This window comes from Taudactylus pleione, unplaced genomic scaffold (genome assembly GCF_031769625.1).
Source record: "Taudactylus pleione unplaced genomic scaffold, aTauple2 ptg000006l, whole genome shotgun sequence".
Lineage (NCBI taxonomy): Eukaryota > Metazoa > Chordata > Amphibia > Anura > Myobatrachidae > Taudactylus > Taudactylus pleione.
Window position 1 is genome coordinate 6,118,765 of NW_028284409.1, and position 21,495 is coordinate 6,140,259.

General features: G+C 41.2%; 1 protein-coding gene across 22 annotated transcripts in view; it reads left to right on the forward strand.

The window, feature by feature from the left end:
* The window catches only part of EYA4 (EYA transcriptional coactivator and phosphatase 4), a 297,758-nt gene extending 279,716 nt beyond the window's left edge, over positions 1–18,042 (forward strand). For 9 of the 22 annotated variants that reach the window (XM_088452303.1, XM_088452311.1, XM_088452326.1 and 6 more), the window contains 3 exons: positions 1,498–1,619; positions 3,848–3,948; positions 16,582–17,532. In XM_088452303.1, the coding sequence (XP_088308429.1) occupies positions 1,498–1,619; positions 3,848–3,948; positions 16,582–16,662 (304 nt within the window). In that variant the 3' untranslated portion in view covers positions 16,663–17,532. Of the gene's footprint in view, positions 1–1,497; positions 1,620–3,714; positions 3,816–3,847; positions 3,949–16,581 lie in introns of all 22 variants that reach the window. The other 13 variants (XM_088452214.1, XM_088452222.1, XM_088452232.1 and 10 more) reach the window with 8 other exon arrangements.
* The last annotated feature ends 3,453 nt before the right edge of the window (positions 18,043–21,495 follow it).

Consider the following 21,495-nt stretch of genomic DNA (forward strand, 5'->3'; position numbering starts at 1 on the left):
ATCTCCTCCCTGCATCATCTCTCAGCCACACCATCATCTCCCCCCTGCTTCTCTCAGCCAGACCATCATCTCCTCCCTGCATCATCTCTCAGCCACACCATCATCTCCCCCCTGCTTCTCTCAGCCAGACCATCATCTCCCTGCGTCATCTCTCAGCACACCATCATCTCCTCCCTGCGTCATCTCTCGGCCATACCATCATCTTCTCCCTGCTTCTCTCACCCACACCATCATCTCCTCCCTGCGTCATCTCTCAGCACACCATCATCTCCTCCCTGCGTCTCTCTGCCACACCATCGCATTCTGCCTGCATCTCTCACCATCCTGCTTCACTCTGTATCTCTCAGCCTCCCCCCTTCACTCTGTATCTCTCAGTCTCCCACTCCCTTCACTCCATACTTGCCTACTTTTGCATTTCTGCACGTGCGCAGTACAGGTCTGGCGCCTGCACAGATTCCCAACCATCAGGAATCTGCATTCAGCATTGTTCTTACAATGCTGAATCAGGCCCTTAGTTGTGTAGCTGAAATTGGACTCCCTTTTGCTGGGGTGTGGTCTTTTAAATGATTCATTTAATGTGTGGTGGTCCTTAAAGAAAAAGTCCACATTAAGTTTTGCTGTAATATTATTTTGTAAAAATATGTACAACATAGTTATTGCCAGTAATTGAAGATAACTGATTTTCACCAGTGTCCACATTTCCTAACTCTAACCACTATGTTTTATATTTGAAATTCAATCTACCCCCTAGTCAGGCGGTTGTGTACAGGAACACTATATCACATCATATTGTCAATGTCACTGTGATTGACAGTTTCATGCTATCATGGCCATAACTAGGGTGGTGCGACATGTGCCACTGCCCAGGGCACCGCAGAGCAGGGGGTGTTGCTCAGGCCTGTCAATTAACAATTTTCTGTTTATAATCATTCTCACTTGTAGCTTCCTCTTCCTGTATCCCCGGCATCTCCGGACTGCCCCTATCATCTCTCTGTCTATGTTTAGCGGTGATACTGTACCTGGATAACAGTGGTACAACTGAATTGGCACCCCTTCATTATCATACGGGACAAATCAGATTAGTCATGCCCCTTCCACATGAGGCCACACCCCTATCTCAGATGAGCATCTTATGTCCCTATTTGAAAAAGGGGGGGGGGGCGTGCCATTGCTCTTTCTGGCCCAGGGCACAAAAAAAGTCTACTCACGGCTCTGCATGCCATCACTACACTACAATTGCTGGTAATAATGTAATCTAAAGTGGACATCACCTTAACATCAATTTGCACTAAGTTTATAAACATTTTTGACACTAATGTTTAGTGAGATAACTGCATTAAATTACTTTGATGCTAACTAATATTCCATTTGAGAAATTAAGATTTCAAAGCATTTTAATTCGATTATTTTTGGACAGTAGTAAGGAATATCTATTCATAAATTCATGTATCAATAATTATTTCTGCTTACTGTATCATTTCTGTTTTTGTTCAACAGGAGTAATAGTGTAAATGTCTTGGTAACAACAACACAACTTATTCCAGCACTTTCAAAGGTCTTGCTATATAGTCTAGGAGGAGTCTTTCCGATTGAAAATATCTATAGTGCAACTAAAATAGGTAAGAGCTGTGATTATTTTGAAAAGAGATAAATCCAAGCACAGACAAAGCAGAGCCATGTAGCAGATCATAAAAAACACAAGGTAGCAGTGTCTCATTATAAAGTCAAATCATTCATCATACCATGTTTAGTAAATGGAGCTAATTATTCTCATTTCCGTGTTATCTATGAGATCACAGATTCGTTTTCCAATACCCTTTTTCTATGACTCTCAATATCCTCAGGTATTTCATATTCTCTGTTATTGACAATATTAGTAGTGGTGTAAAGTGGAACTGTCATTTAGGGGTCTATTTACTAAGCAGTGTTAGGAGACAGAGTGAAAAGTGATAAGAAAGTGATAAGGTGCCAGCCAATCAGCTCCCAACTGTCATTTTTCAAACACAGCCTGTAAGATGGCAGTTAGGAGCTGATTGGCTGGCACCTTATCACTTTCTTATCACTTTTCACTCTGTCTCCTAACACTGCTTAGCAAATAGACCCCTTAAAAAGGAAGAAAAGTCTCAGCAATAATCTCTACTTATTTTTCTGCCTTCTTTGCCTGACCTACCCATGACCCCCTCTAAATATGTGATGTGTGTGACTAACACACTACTAACACACTACAACTACATAATATATTGTACAATATATAGTTCAGATGGGGAACAGAACGATGTACAGTATTGTATGTATTGTGCATCGTGTATGCCCAATTGCGAGAGCATGTTGGTCGTTCATCGCATCGTCCCATCTGCTGTGCTGCACAGCAGATGGAATGATGCAAATAACGACACGGTGCTGTTAAATGCAGCATGTAACCACACATCGTGTCATCATACACTGATTCGTGAAGTGTGTATAGCGTGCATGTTGTATTGTTCTATCATGTTATTCTGTTGCTTGGTACACACATCGTATAGTGTGTACCCAGCTTTACAGATTGGGGGAAATGTATGAAACTTCGGAGAGAGATAAAATGGAGAGAGATAAAGTACCAACCAATCAGTTCCTAACTGTCACTTTACAGGCTGCGTTTGAAAAATGACAGGAGCTGATTGGTTTGTACTTTATCTGTTTCCACTTCATCTCTCTCCAAGGTTTGATGCATCTCCCCCTCAGAGTCAAAGAACTTATAAAATGCGCACAAAATGGATGGGAAGGGGTGCTGCGGGATGCTAGCAGCAGGATGTGCAGAGCGCTTCCTAGCTCACCTCAGAATCATAGGTTTGTAATACATTGAGCTCGATTCAATTAGGAGTGAAGGGGGAGAGTTGCCCCCCTCACAGCCCAGTCTCACCCCAGAGTTGCACATTTTTGCTCACAGCCCTATGCGAGTCCGGTGGTGCTGTAAATGTGGCATACAGCCGCAGTTACTGGCGCTGCGAGGGTCTCGCTCCTAATTGGATTGAGCCCATTGAGTGATCCTGGATTGGGACCATTTGATTTCTTCCACTTGACAGGTTCTTTTAAAGACTGACAAGCAAGCACTCCACACATTTCAAAGTTTAGTCTCACACTCATAATTCTCTGACAACTTGTGAGTTTCCATTTTTAGCAATCACATTCCAAACACCCCGTATCATCTGAAAATATGGCAAACCACATACAGCAAAAATCCTAGTTAGATATTGTGTCTTTTAATGTTTATTCTACCCATATGGGTCTGGGATCTAGAAGGCGTTACATTAAAGATTAGATAAAATGTGAATAAATTTAATGCAAAAATGACACAACAGAACAGGTCAGTGATATAATTCTGTAGCCGCATGATGAAATTCTGCTCCTGAATTAGGAGGATATACTTTTTGTTATGTTTAGGTGGTTGGAAAGGCCCTGTGTCTTCACACGTTATTTGGAATATACATCAAACTCCTTCACGTTAAACTTGCAGCCATTTCTCTGTAAACAGTTGTTACAACAAGATCTGTGCTAATTGGTGAACAGAAAAAGTATACCAAAAGCTTGCATTTTCTTTGTTTAGATTAAAATATCACTTGTAAAGATGTTTCTTTATTATTATACTGCAAATGTCTTATTGCACCTGGTCACATACTTTGCCTACGTGTCCTTAGACCAGCTAGTCCAGGAAGTAAGCCTTGCATTGTTTTTCAGGCAAAGAAAGCTGTTTTCAGCGTATAGTTTCCAGATTTGGCTCTCATGTAACTTATGTTGTGGTGGGGGATGCCCAAGATGAGGAGCATTCTGCTAATCAGGTAATTCAACCCTGCTCTTGTTTATCTTACAGGGAAAGAAAGTTGCTTTGAACGCATAATTCAAAGGTTTGGCAGAAAAGTAGTATATGTTGTAATTGGGGATGGTGTAGAAGAAGAACAGGCAGCAAAAAAGGTAAAATGTCTAATTGTGTTCCATCAGTCACATGTCTGTGTGTGTCTATTTATAATATTGGTAGTATGTGATGCTATAGTCTGTGCTGACTGATTTTACACCACTAGTTGAATGGGTTTCCACCTTCAGATGAAGTAAATTGTTGTCATGTGCAAGCCATCCTGCTTCTATTACAAGATTCAGTTGTACAGATGTGTCTTCGTACACCTAGCCTCCATAAACTATGCAGCGCAAAATGTCTTCAGTGTCAGTGAGCTGCCAGGTCCTGTGTGGCAAGCGATGAGCATCTTTTTCGACGGAAAATGCGTCTTAGTCGCAATGCAATGTATGCACCAGGAGAATGCACCTATTAATGTGATATGCGACACTTGTATATCTGTGTGTTACTGAGTCTGTAAATGAAGCACAACAGAACTTAGTGTGGAAAAAAGCCGTGGTCGCTGCTTGGTATTACTTTGTATACAGATTCAGACTTAGTCGCACACAGATATACAAGTGTCACATTAGTCAGTGCAGTCTCCTGGTGTGTCTAATTAGACACAGAAAAGCAAAGTGCCGGTTCAAACATTTGGGCCAGTAATTTGCGGATCAACACAGGTTCTTTTTCTGTGTGAAAGGGTCAACCTGGGTTGAAGTCCCTTGGAATTGCGACTCGGGTTGACCCGTTCACACAGAAGAAATCGCCGGTTCGATCCGCAAATTATCGGGTCCAAATGCTTGATTTAGAAAGTTCACAGAAAAAACATGGAAAGACACAAATATAATAAACATTGCAAATGAGCCATTTTTTTAAATTGCCAAGGGGCAATTTGCTTTTCTGTGTGAAAGGATGTACAGGATGGGACCGGCAAAAAAAACCTGTGCATCAAATGCCAGGTAAAAGCCGGCCTCTGTCTTTTTTCTCTGTGAGAGTGGTATTAGTCGCATCACATTGTGCCTAAGATGCATTTTCAGTTGAAAAACACAAGTTGTACGGGACCTCGACGCTCCGAGAGGGGCTATTTGGCTCGAATGCAACAACAATGTATGAGCATACATCTGTATCCTTCTATTTTATGGTATTTAGCCATATACAGCTATGTCCTCTTGCATCTTTGCTGCGTACGAGTCAAATCGCGCCCGTGAGCAGATATGCGCACTGTGTTTGCACCTGCGACCCCATTAGATTGCATGGTGCAATCGCAAATCATGCCATTTTGTACCTTAGCACACGCAGCTGCGGGTAATCGCATGGCGCCATGCATGCGCACGTTTGTAACGCGATCGACAAGGATGTAAGATGACACATCTGTATTTATATGAATACACAAATTAATTTATTTTCATTTTAGTTGTGCCAAGCATTGGGTACAGCTGTACCATGAGTGTAGCTTAGTGCAGTACCCCAGGCTAATGAATATAAATAACAATGCCTAATAAATAACAATGTAAATAAATGTCCAAAAACTACAGAAGGAACTTATAAGACAAACAGGTTTATTTACTAAAGTATAATGGTGCTACTACTGCAATCCTCTTATCATCATCGCCATGTCCAAGTTTCCAGTTCACAGTGCATGTGTGAAGTGGCAAATTCAGTTTACTGCCTATACAGTTGCATGCAGGATTGGTTGGCAATGCTGTGTGACTTGAAGGTCCAAAATATATAATATTCCCAAAGGAAAGGGCTCTCACCAAGTCATCAAAGTTTCAAAGCCAGCAGGGTTTATTTAATACATATGTCACTCTGTTATGTCGACGTTTCAGTCTCTTCAGACCTTTCTCAAGACCATCACTCCATCAACAGCAAATCCATCACCTCATCAGACCACGTGGTGATGAGGTGATGGATTTGCTGTTGATGGAGTCGACATAATAGAGTGGCGTGATTGGCACGTGTATGAAATAAACCTTGCTAGCTTTAAAACTTTGATGACTTGGTGAGTGCTCTTTCCTTTGGGAATATTATATATACATACATATATATATATATATATATATGTTTATATATATATATATATATATAAAGTTAGGCACCAGGGAGGGGGAGGTTAGGTTCAGGCACTAGGGGGGGGGAGGTTAGGGTTAGTCACCAAACAGGGGGGTAGAGAGATGGGATGGGTTAGAATACCGACCAACAATTGTCTGTATGTTAACCATCAAGATGCTGGTGTCGGGATTTCAACAGCTGGGATTTCGAGCTCCGGCATCTCATACCGATTCCATATATATATATATATATTATATATATATATATATATATATACTTATAAATAGAAGAAACATGGGGGCGCCTCAAAGTGCATTAAAATACATTTTTAATAAGCAAACAGACAATACAGGTAAACAGCTTACGTACCACAGGTGGTAGTCAAATACTGCAAGTTCATCAGCATAAATGTCATGAATACCATGTATTACACAGACACAGCAAGGATCTCCTTCACAATGGTGCAGGAATGTGCCAGGCCACGCCTGCCACTAAAGGTGCAGTTTTGTTATATTGAAGCCTACTTAGTGCGCCATGTTATATCAATTCAATATCTCCACATATTCTGACATCTAATGATTTACATCACTAACAAGCACCACTTCTACTGTTGTCTATTCACACAATAATCTTATGTTTATATAAACCTTACCCTACATAAATACAAGATCACAATAAAGATACATAAAAAATAAACAGAAACATTTTTGAAAAATTAAAGCAATTAAAAAAAGAAAAACAAAAAGAAAAACAAAGTCATCAAAAAGGATCTTCAGTACCACCCCATGTATTTATAGGAAGCATTTAAAGTTACAGTTCTCATTTAGCCCTTTTGGAGCCATAGTACATAATGTATAGATGCATTTTGACTCTCGCTGTTGCAGCAATTTATTCCTATCCCCTCCTCACATCGGGACTGGAATATGGTCAATTATCATGCTCTTTAGTGTTGATAACTGGTGTCCATTCTCCACAAAATGGCGTACCACAGGTTTGTCACTCGTGCCAGAAATCAACGCTTGGCGTATTGAAGTTCTATGATTTTACATTCTCTCCTTAAAGGGGTGTGAGGTCATCCCCATATAATATAAACTGTAGGGACACTTCAAAAAGTAGATCACAAAACTTGCAAGAAAGTCTTTGGCGGATTGGAATCACTTCACCAGTACTTGGATGTGTGAAGTCTATACCCGTCAGCATGCAGCTACAGGTAGTACAACCTAGGCAGCATGTGTAATACATGGTATTAATGGTATTTAACAGCCCACTTTTATTTGATTGTAACCAGGTAGTCAGTTTATTTTCAAAATGCATGGTTGGTCTTAACAAAAGCTGCTTTAGATTGGGGCCTCTCCTAAAGACAATTAAAGGTTGTTTATGCACCTTTCTTAGGGCACCATCAGTACCCACAATTGACCAGTTGTTACGTATTGCTTTTGAAAACATTGAAGTCGTCGTATCAAATTGAGTGGTTACCACCATTCTCTCATCAGGTGACTTCCCTCTGGCACCCTGTGGTCGGCTGTGTATCTGTCTAGCTCTTCTCAGACACTTTGTCACTATTCCTTGAGAATAGCCTCTCAACAAACTTTTCTGCCATTTCAATAATTTTTTTTTCTGCCAATAGACTATCCAAATGATTCCTTAATACCTGAATGAACTGCAAGGTGGGTAGACCATCCTTTAGCGGTTTAGAGTGGTGACTCTATGCTGATAGGATCGTATTCCTGTCAGTGCTATTCTATATAGGGTGGTACCCATACTAGTTCTCACACGAAAAATCTATAAATCCAAAAAAGTAATCTGGTCAGCCTGGACACAACTAGTAAACCGAATTGGACAGTCCAAATCATTTAAATTGGAAACCATCTGTAAAAAAAACATCTCTTGTACCACTCCATAAAATGAAAATATAGTCTATGAACCTATAGTAGTGCAGAGTGCTGGAACCGTGGAAAATGTGTGTAGACTCATATTTGATCATGTAGATATTAGCATAACCTGGAGCTAAATTTGAACCCATTGCAGTTCCAGCATTCCTAAAGTAATTGGTGGAGCCATATTTAAAGTGGTTTTTAGCCAAAACAAACATGATCAGGTCTCCAATAAATTCTACAGGTGGGCCCGCAAATTCATCATCATATAATGCCCCCTTAACTGCCAGTACTCCCTCATGATGTGGAATCACCATATACAGTGATGACACAGCCATTGTTGCAAAAGGAAAGATTAAGCACATCTCTGAGTTTCAATAGCAAATCCCCCGTATCATAGATGTAACCTCGAGTTTTAATTACTATTGGTTGTAGTAACTGATGAATATACTGGGCTATAGTTTGCAACACGGAGTACATGGCAGACACTATGGGGCATCCCAGGGGCCTAGTCAATGATTTATGTATCTCCAGGATACAATATAGAAAAGGACACACTGACTGTGTAACTGTGAGAGCATTTGCTAAATTCAAATCTAGCCATCTGTGTGATACTGCTTCATTTAACATGCAATCCAATTTTCGTTTGATGTTATACATGGGATTACCCACTACCTTAGTATATGTAGCCTCTGGTGACAGTTGTTCTCTAATATCCCTATCATAATCTGCATGATTCAACACCACCACCTGTATACCTGACGTGTAATCATTCTCCACCATCCTAAGGAAAGTCTTTATTCTAGGGTTAGTAGAATTTGGATCAAAGTTGCTGGGATTCCTCAATACTGTATTCAAAGTTTCCCCTTCAAGTTCTGACTGATCATGAAAGAATTCCTTCAATTATAATTTATGCCCTAGTGTATACAAATCCACTTAAAAATCAAAAGGGTATTTTTGTAAATTGGAACAAAGGACATACCCACTGCTAAAACAGACAATTCACTATTTGATAGGGGGTATGAGGACAAGTTAAACACGTTATCTACCACCGCACCCATGCGGCCTCTTCTTATAGTACACCCTCCTCGCATGACTTCTTCTCCTCTCCTGTCTACGTCTCCTCCCTGGTCCTGTGTTGTTCCTAAAAAAGCCGACATGTTAATACCACTCGGGGGCAATCTGTCCACTGATTCTACCTCAGATGAGAAATAAGAAGAATCAATCGTATATATCGGCATATGGCGATCAACACACCCAAATCGTCTGGGGGGTTAATATCTGTCACTAGTCAACCATTTGTATACAGTGTCTTTTTGTAATCCCGATGGACAATTTCTAGTTTATTACGTTTGAATGCAAGGAGATGCTTTTTGTGTTTGTCAACACTAGCATTCAACTTGTGCAACCATTTTTCTGATTTATCCTCATTTAAGGTGCTGAGCGCATGGGTTTCAATTCTCCCAAATCTGTTCTTATCTTATTAAGCTCAAATCCCACCTCTTCTACCACCAGAAGAAATGGCATTAGTTTATATCTTCTCGCATGGCAATGACAAACTACCCACAATGATAAAAAAACTGCAAGATGTACTTTGTGGTTCTTTGCTTTGGTATTAAGCACCTTTCCAAAACAGCAAAAAAACTAATTCTACGTGTAGGTTTTCATAATAAAATCAGAATTTTGAAATTGATGTTTTTTTATTTTTTATTTATTAGTTTGAATGAAAGGCATAAAATGTGTAGGAATGATATGGTAGCCCAGTAATGCACACTATTTTGAAAACTAGATAACTTCATGAATTGAATTAAATAGATAAAATGATAAATAGATAACTGCATGAAATTAATTATCCTTGTGTTTACTGATGCCAGGATGGGGGAGATCTGTGCATTAAACCCCTCTATAGCTAGACTTCCTAATGCTTTCTGTAGTATAGGATATTATTGTGTCTGGTGATCACTAAACAGTAACTTCTAAGAAGACACATTGTTTGAAAGAGGGGACGTCTCTCTTTCAAACGACTCTGCCACAAAGCATTATTGCAGGATTATATTGTCTGGTGATTACTAGTGATCACCATACAATAACCACTAATGGTGCATACACACGATCAGATTTTTTCTTCAGATATGGACGATAACGATTTAAAAATCGTTCAGTCGTTCATATCTGAAGGAAAATCGTTCATATCTGACATGCCTGAACGATGGACGATCAACGATGCGCGTTCCCGATGGTCAGATAACGATTTCAGACATCTGATGTGTTTGCAGTCAGACTTGAACGATTCCATTCATGTTAATGCAGTCAAAAATCGTTCAATCGTTCAAATCGTTCAAAACTTTGGTAAAATCGTCCAAATCGTTCAAATCGTTTAATCGTTCAGTCGTTCATCTGACAAATCTGACAAGTCTGACAAATCTGACCGTGTGTACGCTCCTTAAGGGGCAATACCATTTGAAAGAGGGTCTCTCTTTCAAATAAGGGTGTCCTTGAGTTTATTAAAGCTACCATAGGAAGATATTACTCATGCCTAGATTCAAAATGATTTCTGCAGTGCAGGGGAGTTCTTGAGTGATCAAACAATATTTTCAGGGAATAACTTCTCAGGGGCCACATCATTTGGCAAAAGGAATTCCCCTCTTTTAAATGATGGTACCCTTTAGTATGTAGTTGCCAGGATGGTGAGATAGAGCATATTTATTGCCTCCCTGGTGTGAAAACATCATCAAGTCCCAGCCCATTACTGATCTTAGCAACAGCAACTATAAAGTGGGGACTTTTAGATATGTTTCCCTCCCCATATGTGAATCTCACTTGTCCTTCGCAGTGAAGGGGTTTATATGGCTTGTGTAAAAGTACAATATTTTTATGTTTTAGATAGTGCTGTGTTCAGTGTTTTTTCTATTAAAAACTGTACTGGTACTCAAAATCAGACCTGATTACTGTGGTATTGGTGGGTTCCACTGCTAGTCTGTGTATACCAGGGCAATGCTTAGAGGCATCTCTAGCTCTCTCGTCTGCTAGTAGTCAGAAAAAAAGAATCAATAGTCACTTAAAGTTACAAATTCAATATAGCAGCTTCCATGCTCTGGACAAGTCTTCAGACACTTATGTTGTTAATTTCTGAAATAATTTCACTGATTTATTTGTGTTTACAGAACTAGTTATATGAAATAAAAACTATACAAAACAAAAAGGCATTTGTACTGCATACCATTGAGTAAAATTAGGAAACAGCTTTCTATGTTTCAAATACTGCCTCCCTCATGAAATGAGGTACCAAACAATCAGGGCGAATACTAAACAAATTGTCAAAGACAGGATTCTCTTGTAGTATTCAAATGTTTACTCTAATACTGTCACATTATAATCTTTGTGCAAGCATATTTTACACACATATTTTACACTACAATAGAAGGCACAGTCTTGCTCCCGGCGCTTGTTCTATGGTGTCAGGACGCTCCGTGTGCCAGTGGTGGGTGGTGTGGCACTGCCTTGAGGCCTGTTGTTGCATGCAAACATGGCAGATGAGTCAGATATGTAATAATTTACATTAGTTTCTAAATACATTTTAGGGCAATTCCATTCAGCTTCCAGAATTAACTCTAGATTTTCACAATTTTATTGCAAGATGGGGACCTCCAGGGGATACATTTACGTATGTTTGGTAAATGTATGACAATTTCTGTAACCTGGGCACATTTGTTAATGAAAATAACGGAATCATCATGGTATGGTAATGGAATCACCAAATGGGTACTGAGCATGGTAAAGTGTACTGATTACAATATGTTTGCTACCTACTAATGCAACTACGGAGGTCGGGTTATCTATCGCGTGCTCTTCTAAATAAAACTGGAGTGGGTTTGGGAGCGGCTAAAGTTGGAGAGTTCACCACTCTCCTAGATAGACAGACGAATTTAGTTTGGGGCAGCTAGCGCTCGCCTTAGGATTTTGCCTCTATTAACAAAAAAGGTGTGACTTACATAATGTAAGTCCTAATAATCTACAGTCTTATGGTAAATTAGACAAATATATAAATGAAAATGAAATGATGTTTAGAATATAAATAAATATAAATATAAAGCTATACAAATTACTGTAAGGAGACTCTGTTACTATTAAAATGGTGGAGTTTTATTGTAATTGTAGGCTCGCATTGGAGACAGACAGACTTACAAAATACTAACGGGGAAACATGAGGGGAGGGGAGGGGATGACAGTGAGGGGGGTATGTAAAAACGGAGTTGTTTGTAAAAAGTTTAAAAACCTTTAAAAGGTAAATGAAATTCTAAATAAAATATAAATGTTGGAGTGAAAAATAAAAAATATAAATTTAATGTACAGATAAATTGATGTAAAATTGAATTGCCAAGGGAGAAAGTCTTATACATCCAGGTGGTATAGGTGAATGGAGTTCCAATGGTTAAGGAATGAGTTCAGAAGTGATAGCAGGACAGTACCATTTTTCTAATAGATGCTGCTGTATGTGAATTTCTTGTCGGGGATTCAGAGTGCAGTTGCGGATGGTGCCGACAGTCAGTTCTGCAGTAAGTGACAGTCTCGCCCAGCAGTGATTGGGTGGTGAGGTAAGTGTAGTCGAATGGCGCTCACATGTACTGCTGAGCGGCAGTGCTAGTGTAGCGTCTCCTTGGTGATTCAGAGCAGAATCACTGGTAATGTGGGGGTATTCAGGTGGACAGCACACGCGGCGGGTGTATCGCTGGCAAGCGCCGTCCTCCAGGTAATCCCCGGCTGACACAGTTTTCCCCTTTGATATAAACCAGCTCTTACCTTCACTCGCGGCTCTGTCCGTCCCGGGTATTAGCCACTACCTCCGTATCTCCACGCGACCTTGTGACTCTGGTGTTCCCTGATGTGTGGTAACAGGTGAGGGGTCCAACGCGTTTCAGCCAGCTACGGTGGCCTTCTTCAAGGATCCTAATGCAGCTACTACTACTTATATTTCCTTTTATGTTTTACAAAATATAAGGACAAAATTACACGATTTGGAGCATATCAACAAATTCCATAACTTAGACCTGGAAACAAGAAGGAAAAATAATCTAATTACAGTTTAGCAATCATAGCCATTCATTGCTGTACCAAATAATATTTGTATAAGGATTTAAGTTAAAACTAGTATTGATACAGATAATATTCACATTTGGTTCAAAGAAAGAAGAAAAATGTGAAGTTAACTCCTGAAACAATTGAATATGCAGCTTAAATTGAAATGTGTAGGTAGAGTTACAATTATATGCTATATACTCACTAACTTTTTTGTTAGTTTAGGCACTCCAAACTGTAATTGCAGTATTTTAAAATAATTTAAAAATTTTAAAATAATTAATTTTTAACATTTGTTTTTTTACTAAAGCTAAAGTGGCTTCTTTTTTATTCTACTTTTTTTGCATTTTTTCATTTAATTTATTTGAGATTAAACAAAAAAGTTATTTTTTTTCAAATTTTTTTTTAAAAAATGCACAAATCAGCCATTTGACAAGTTTAAAAACTTCTGAATGATTTTGCTAATTAAATTGTCACTTTTTTGGGGTTCCAGGATGGTTTCCCCACCATTTCACTCCCTTCTCCCAAGTCGCATGCTATAGAAAATTCGCACACAATGGGCCTGATTCAGAGCCGTTCGCTATTTGTGGTCGTTCATTCAAAAACAAGGAGTGGCTATTCAAATGATCCGTTCGCAAATTGCAGTCTGTTCCCACCTCTAAGTCTGAACGAGCGAGCAAAACATACGCTCGTTTATTTGATAAAAACGCCCCCTGGCCGCACGCACCATACGTCATGTCCGCTATTTATTAGATTAATCGAGTACATCGTACAGCGTATGAACTGCTCGCTATTCTTGTGGTTGGTGTTTTCAACCGCTATTTTGCGAGCAGTTCTGAGTTAAAAAAAACCAAGTGACGTGGTCAATGACGCTGCTGTATTAATTATGCACTCCCTTAAAACGCCCGTTTTGACCTTTAAGCACGCCTGCGTTCGGATCTCCACTCCCCGTTTTCAAGCACCTTCCCCTGTTACCACCCACATACGCCTCATTCTGTCACTCAAAATAGCAGGCCCTCGCTATATTGCGTACCAACGATTTTCGGCCGCACTAACTGGTTCGCGCATGCGTACTAAAAACCGTACGCATGCGCAGATGTGCGAACATCGCTCGGAACGAGCGTACTGCCGCTAGCGAGTGGCTCTGAATGAGGGCCTATATCTGCAAGTAGTGCAATTTGGCATTTGTAATTTAATTGAACGATGCTCTGGAGTGAGCAGTCGTGCAAAGTGTGTGAGTTTCATGGAACAAACTCGAATCTAATTGGATTGACCCCAAAGACTGAGATCAGCTGTATAAATGATTCCATTTACTCTTTAGATCTACTTCCTGACCACAGGAGCAATCTAATGTAATTCCCTTAGCACAAACATGGTGATTCCATTACCTCAAATTACAGCCTGAAAAAAATGTTAGGACCATCTCCTTTTATAAATGAGTTTGTATTTAGAAACTTTCATACAAAACTGAATTTTGAGGTAATATCTCAAAATCTGAATAAATAATCAAACTTTTTTTTACCTTTTTCGGTAACAGAATCACCTTTACTAAAATGTACACTGAATTTTTATGTGTAATATAACCATGATATTAAGATATTATGTGATAATTTTATCAAACACATATATTTTCATTACTTTATATGCAAATAAATGAAATTCTGCACATAATATTGTTTTCAATCAGTGAACACTGATTGTTGAAAGAGCCCTAATATGAATTGCTAGTTCACAAATCAAAATTATTTTCCTCTAATAGCAAAATAGATTACTAAATTTGATAAATAATGCCAACTTCTTGTACCTACAGTATGTTGACTTTTATGTTTTAGGCTACATGTCCATATTTTCATGGAATTGCCCTTTACTATCTTACCAAACTTGCCAAGACATTTACTATAACCATTGCTAGTGGAGATTACTGATAAGCAGGTGACAAAAACAGTTGTATCGAATATGGATCTATTTGTTTACTTTACATTTTGGTATAGTACATTTTAATGAGAAATGAGCCAGACACCATAATCAGACAAACACTTCAGGGAGATTGTGAAAGCAGCACCTATGAGCGCGGCGTTAAAGTAGACGTTACTGCTACATCTGAGAGGCGTGCCATAATACTGACTTACATCCAAATGTAACTGACCCCAAAGCAGTTAGTAAGATCTACTTTTTAATAAAAACGCACTGATACTTTTTAGAAAATGCATATAGCCATAGGGATCATTGTGCCTTGTAACCAAGGCAGGGAAATGATACTGTTGATCCCATTTGTATGTATACGCACCAGGGGCTGGCTGGCAACTTTTAGCCTGGGGGGCAAATGCATGCAGGCGGCCCTGGCAGAGGAGTAGCGTGTAGCCAGGGTGTCCGAAGAATATGCGTGCTACGGCGCCCCCCCCCTCAAGTGTTCCAGGGAGGAGGCGGGTCCATATGGGATTAATGTACGGTAAAAATAAAGATTAGGGCAGCCCCCTGTCGTAGTGCCCATATGCAGTGCCCCCGTGTGCCACAGGAGAGAACACCTTATGCAGGCCTCCAGTAGTGCCCCCAGTAGTAGTCCCCCCCTTGTAGTGCCCCCAGTAGTAGTAGTCCTCCCCTTTGTAGTGCCCCCAGTAGTAGTAGTCCCCCCCTTTGCAGTGCCCCCAGTAGTAGTAGTCCCCCCTTTGTAGTGCCCCCATTAGTAGTAGTCCCCCCTTGTAGTGCCCACAGTAGTAGTAGTCCCCCCCTGTAGTGCCCCCAGTAGTAGTCCCCCACTTGTAGTGTCCCCAGTAGTAGTAGCCCCCCCTTGTAGTGTCCCCAGTAGTAGTAGTCCCCCACCCCCCTTGTAGTGCCCCCAGTAGTAGTAGTAGTAGTCCCCTTATAGTGCTCCCAGTAGTAGTAGTCCCCAGTAGTAGTAGTCCCCTCCCCCTTGTAGTGCCCCCAGTAGTAGTAGTCCCCCCCTTGTAGTGTCCCCAGTAGTAGTAGTCCCCCATCCCCCTTGTAGTGCCCCCAGTAGTAGCAGTAGTAGTCCCCTTATAGTGCCCCCAGTAGTAGTAGTCCCCTCCCCCTTGTAGTGCCCCCAGTAGTAGTAGTCCCCAACCCCCCTTGTAATGCCCCCAGTAGTAGTAGTCCCCCCCTTTGTAGTGCCCCCAGTAGTGCCAGACCCCCCCCCCAGTGGGCCCGGCATAGCCCACTTTTCCCTCAACACACTCTTGCTAAACTTAGTCTACTTATGAACACCCCATTACCACCCTGTTATACCCCTTCAGCCACAAGTAGAGAGGCAAGAGACATGTGTATGACTGAATCTCCCGTAGATGCATATAATTTACTATGGAGTACAAACAGTGCAAAAATACACAAGATCCGTCTACAAATCAGACTTGCATTCAAGTCTACATTGGACCTTTAGTGAGGTGATCCAACATTGCAAAACATAACATAGGTATACAGCATGTATGACATGATATGTGTTTACATTATCAAGATTTTTTTATCTTTCACCTCAAGTCAGACACTGTTGCTTTCAATATGGTGGCATTCAATTAGCAGAAAATTACTAATCTAATACATGTTATTCTACTTACAGTGTGTACTGCAGTTCTGCAGCCAAACGGGAAGACTGGACGCTCACTATGTATATGCACATTTGTTATTTTTGAGCACAGTACTAGGTATTTTTTGCTAGACTGTCATTAATACTTATCTCACACCTCTTTATTTTCACTGCAGAATAACATGCCTTTTTGGAGAATATCAAGTCACTCAGATCTCTTGGCTCTACATCAAGCACTGGAACTAGAATATTTGTAGCTATTTGCAACTTGGACGGCCTTTTTTAATATGTACATAAATATATATATTTTAAGTACACACTGAATTTTTATGTGTGATTTAATGCCTCAGGCTTTTTACTCACATGGACTGTCTTAAAAAAATAAAGTATCTAGAAACTCAACAGCAATGGCAAATAATTCAGACTGCTAGAAGAGGGGCAAAGACGTCACTGAGTGCTGCATAGAGACGCTTAGTCTAGGATGGTAGACAGAAGAAAGCATCGGTAAATGGAAGACCACTGAGAAGAGCAGATGCTCAGGACTCTAGTGAAGATTGGCACGTGCTTTCCGACAGAAGAGGTGGTGTTCAACATTCCTCATTATGGGATCTCATTCTCAGCACTGAGGTGTGAATCAGACATAAACCTACCTAACCCGGAAAATCTGAATTTAGTATGCACTCCAGCTATATGATGACAATCATGTCTAGACCTGTAATTTTGTGTAAATTATTGACAAAACAAATAATAATTTACTGTGATTTTATTAGCAGCTGATTTTCAAAGTGGATGTAACGTTTCTTTTTTCCTTTTTTTGTTTTTGCTGGGGGCGGGATGGTTGGGAAGCGGGTGGTGAGATCTAAAAAGATTATCATACTGTCTCTTTTATAGGTTTGGCAATCAGAATATGCATAATGATGTGTTGTGCCTTAAAGACAAGACGGTGTTTGTGTGTTACAATGTAATTTTGGTTAAAAAAAAAGTAGTTATATGAAATCTTCAATTGGGATGATTTCCTTATTCTTGACCAAATTGAGCTATAAAACAGGAAAAGTTGCAGTCAGCAGCTATTATTTGTTGCAGGAATAAATAAAAAAAACAAAGGATGTGTTGTGTTTTGTTAAAGTTTTATATTTAATTTTTGCTTAAACTGTGAAGTAGACATAAGAAGCCCTTTTGTATAGATGTACTGCCGTAACACTTGGGCACATGAATTTATAAGATTATAACTAAGGTAAGTAGTAACGACTATGTGATTGGTTCATTAATCTGTTAGACATAGGCAAATAATATATAATGTATAGTAAATTATTATTTCAATGTTCCTATTTATCTGCCAGCTAAAGTAAATTACCACAGCAGCTTTCCAGGAATAATGTCTAAAATGTACACAGGGCTACAGCTAAACATTACTGGGCCATATGCAAAAGCTAACTCCAATTCATGATATATATCAATTCATGATATTTATTTTCCATGAAAGCAGCTGTAAAGGGCAAGAAAGGTGAGACTTATAGACTCTATAATAGAGAGTGTATCTAATATTTCTACATAGTATGGCATTCTTTTATAACAAACAACTAAAACCCCCAAAATGCAGCCTCCTGCTGTGTTGCAGCTCATTTGTATTAACTGTGTTTTTATCAGTATTAATATTTATTTATTTTGTTTTTAATACACCAAAAGGAAGAATACATACATCTTGTTCTGCAACTGTATCTGCGTCCTTATGTTAATGCCGGGACTGATTCTAAGCCTTCTGAGACACTGGCTGTGGCGCTACTCTGTCGCGACATGTACTAAGATGCACCATCGTTTCCCCATTGGGTGTAACATCAAAGATTACACCAGCTTTCTGAACATGACATCCTGTGTGAGCACTACTGTATCCTTAGACACAGTCACTGTCTTAGTGACGCGCTCGCATCTGGCTAGCCACCCCCATGTTACCTCCCAGAAACACTCACTGAAATCCACAGTTCTTGTGTCCAAATTCGTGCTTCTCCCAGTGGAAACTATCAGGACGAATGCGCAGTGCAACTTGGACGCATGCGTAGACTGAAAACATCAGCTGCTTGCATCTGACATCTGAATCAGGCTTCTAAACCAGAAATTAGACATGATCTGTAATTAGTCATTAATCTGTAAAGATTTGTTGCTTTAACCACTTAACTGACGAATTCTTTTTCCAAAAACCGCTCCAAAATTGTCGGTTTCTTTTATGATTGAATTAGGTCACGGACATAATTTTAACCTTATCCATCACTATTTTATTTGAAAATTTTTTTTTTTTTAAACACAGTATAACATAAAAATAGCAACCATCGTTAGAAGCCATCAATTGTTTCGCGATTGGTCGAGGAGATCTGTGTAGACCTCAACTGCCGATGTTTCCTAAACATCGATTGAGGATTACCATCGATGGTGCAACATTGATGGCCACCAGCAATGGCAAACCACTTGTTTTCAGCCAGACCATCGATGGTTTGTAAACTATCAATGGTCGGTTGCCATCCCTAATCAGAGGCTCTGCGATAGCCATCGATAGATAGATATATATATATATATCTATCGATGGGTATCGCAGAGCCTCTATATATATATATATATCGCAGAGCCTATATATATATATATATATATATCGAACTTATATATAACTGCTTGCACACACGTGTGTGTGTGTGTGTATATATATATATATATATATACATACACACATTTATATATATATATATGTGTGTATATATATATATATATACACATATATATATACACACACATGTATATATATATACACATATGTATATATACATACATATATATATATATACATATATATTATATTTACATATATTTGTTATTTTACAACTGTATACATGGCGGAGCTGAGGCCGGAAAAGGGTGGGCGGGGGCGGCAGGGGACATGGCAGCAGCCGCGGCTATCAGCCGCTGCTGCTGCTCCACCTCCTACACAGTGATCTCATTGATCACTGTGAGTGTATTCCGGAGCCGCAGCGGGTGGGTGTCCCGCTAGCGGCCCGGAGACATAGCAGCGGCGGCGGCTACCAGAGCCGCTGCTGCTGCTGGTACACAGTGATCTCACTGATCACTGTTCCGGAGCCGCAGCGGGTGGGACACCCGCTAGCGGCCCGAAGACATAGCGGCGGCGGCTACCAGAGGTGCCGCTGCTGCTGGTACACAGTGATCTCACTGATCACTGTTCCAGAGCCGCAGCGGGTGGGACACCCGCTAGCGACCCGAAGACATAGCGGCGGCGGCTACCAGAGGTGCCGCTGCTGCTGGTACACAGTGATCTCACTGATCACTGTTCCAGAGCCGCAGCAGGTGGGGCACCCGCTAGCGGCCCGAAGACATAGCGGCGGCGGCTACCAGAGCCGCCGCTACTGCTTCTGATGGTCCGGCTGCCCGATCACTGCTGGCCACAGTGATCGGGTCACAGCAGCAGCCGCGGCTACATGAGCCGTGGCTGCTGCTTCTAGGGGGGTGTTGCCAGGGCCCGATCACTGTGGCCAGCAGTGATCGGGACACAAAGGAGGGGGAGCCGCAAGTCTAGAGGGACCAGCAGGTCCCTCTGAGGTGGGCGGCTGCTGGAAGTTAACTTCCAGCAAGCCGCCCACTGTGTGTTTCTGACTGGTCGTATCAGATACGACCATGTCAGGGAAAGCCCACTCTGGTATGGTCGTATCTGATACGACCATGCCAGGCAAGTGGTTAATGACTGTTAATGACTCATTCTGATGCTTTAAGCTTGCCATACTGTATACCAGGCATGTTAAAACTCAAAATCCCAATCGGGCCGAATATTCAAGGTCTAAGAGTGTGGGCCGCAAGAAAAAAACAATTCTCAATAATATGCTTCAGACCCCATCCCCTCATGACATAATAATATAATAATATGCTTCAGACCCCGCTTGTAATAATATGCTCCGCAAACACCAGCCCCACTCCCCCAGTAATAATATGCTCCACAAACACCAGACCCACTCCCCCAGTAAAAATATGCTCCACAAACACCAGCCCCACTCCCCCAGTAATAATATGCTCCGCAAACACCAGCCCCACTCCCCCAGTAATAATATGCTCCGCAAACACCAGCCCCACTCCCCCTGTAATAATATGCTCCGCAAACACCAGCCCCACTCCCCCAGTAATAATATGCTCCGCAAACACCAGCCCCACTCCCCCAGTAATAATATGCTCCGCAAACACCAGCCCCACTCCCCCAGTAATAATATGCTCCGCAAACACCAGCCCCACTCCCCCAGTAATAATATGCTCTGCAAACACCAGCCCCACTCCCCCAGTAATAATATGCTCCAGCCCCCTCCCCCCAAATAATATGCTCCAGACCCCCTCCCCACAAAATTATATATATGCTCCAGCCCCCCCTGCTCACCTACCCACACACATGTGCACTTAACAAAACTGTGCCTCAGCCTCACCATTCCCCAGCCCGTCTCTCAGCATCACTATTCCCCAGCCCATCTCTGAGCTTCACCATTCCCCAGACTCCCCAGCCATGTCTTCAGCTTCAAACCCCCCTTTTTACACTAGTCAGTCAGACAGATTTATATTATAGTATGAATTTACTTACTGACTGTCACACTACTGTGACACAGTCAGAATTGGCGGGACGGCGCTGGCTCCTGTTATTGACTTCTATCTGTCTGTGTGTACTGTGCTGGGCTGCCGGCTGCTGCTGTGTGTGCAGGGAAGGCTGCAGACTGGCTGGAGTTGGGCTGTGGATGGGCTGGAGGCGTAACCGTCAGTGGTGACTGATGGCTCCGCAAAGGCTTATGGGAGGAGCTGCTTCGGGTGGGCATGCGCATCAGCTCCCCCGTCGGTCATGTTTTTTAACTAGTAACACTGCCCGATCGGAGCTGAGCTCCGATACCAGCAGCCAGGCCGGCTGAGCAGAGCAGCAGGGATGAAATGTTTATGTGGGCCACCTGCTTGACACGCCTGCTGTACACAGTGTAGTCCTGTCCTTGGCTCAGGCCACAAACAACTTTGGTGACACATCGGTGTACAGATTGGATGAAATCCGACCATTCAGTAGCTAGATCACC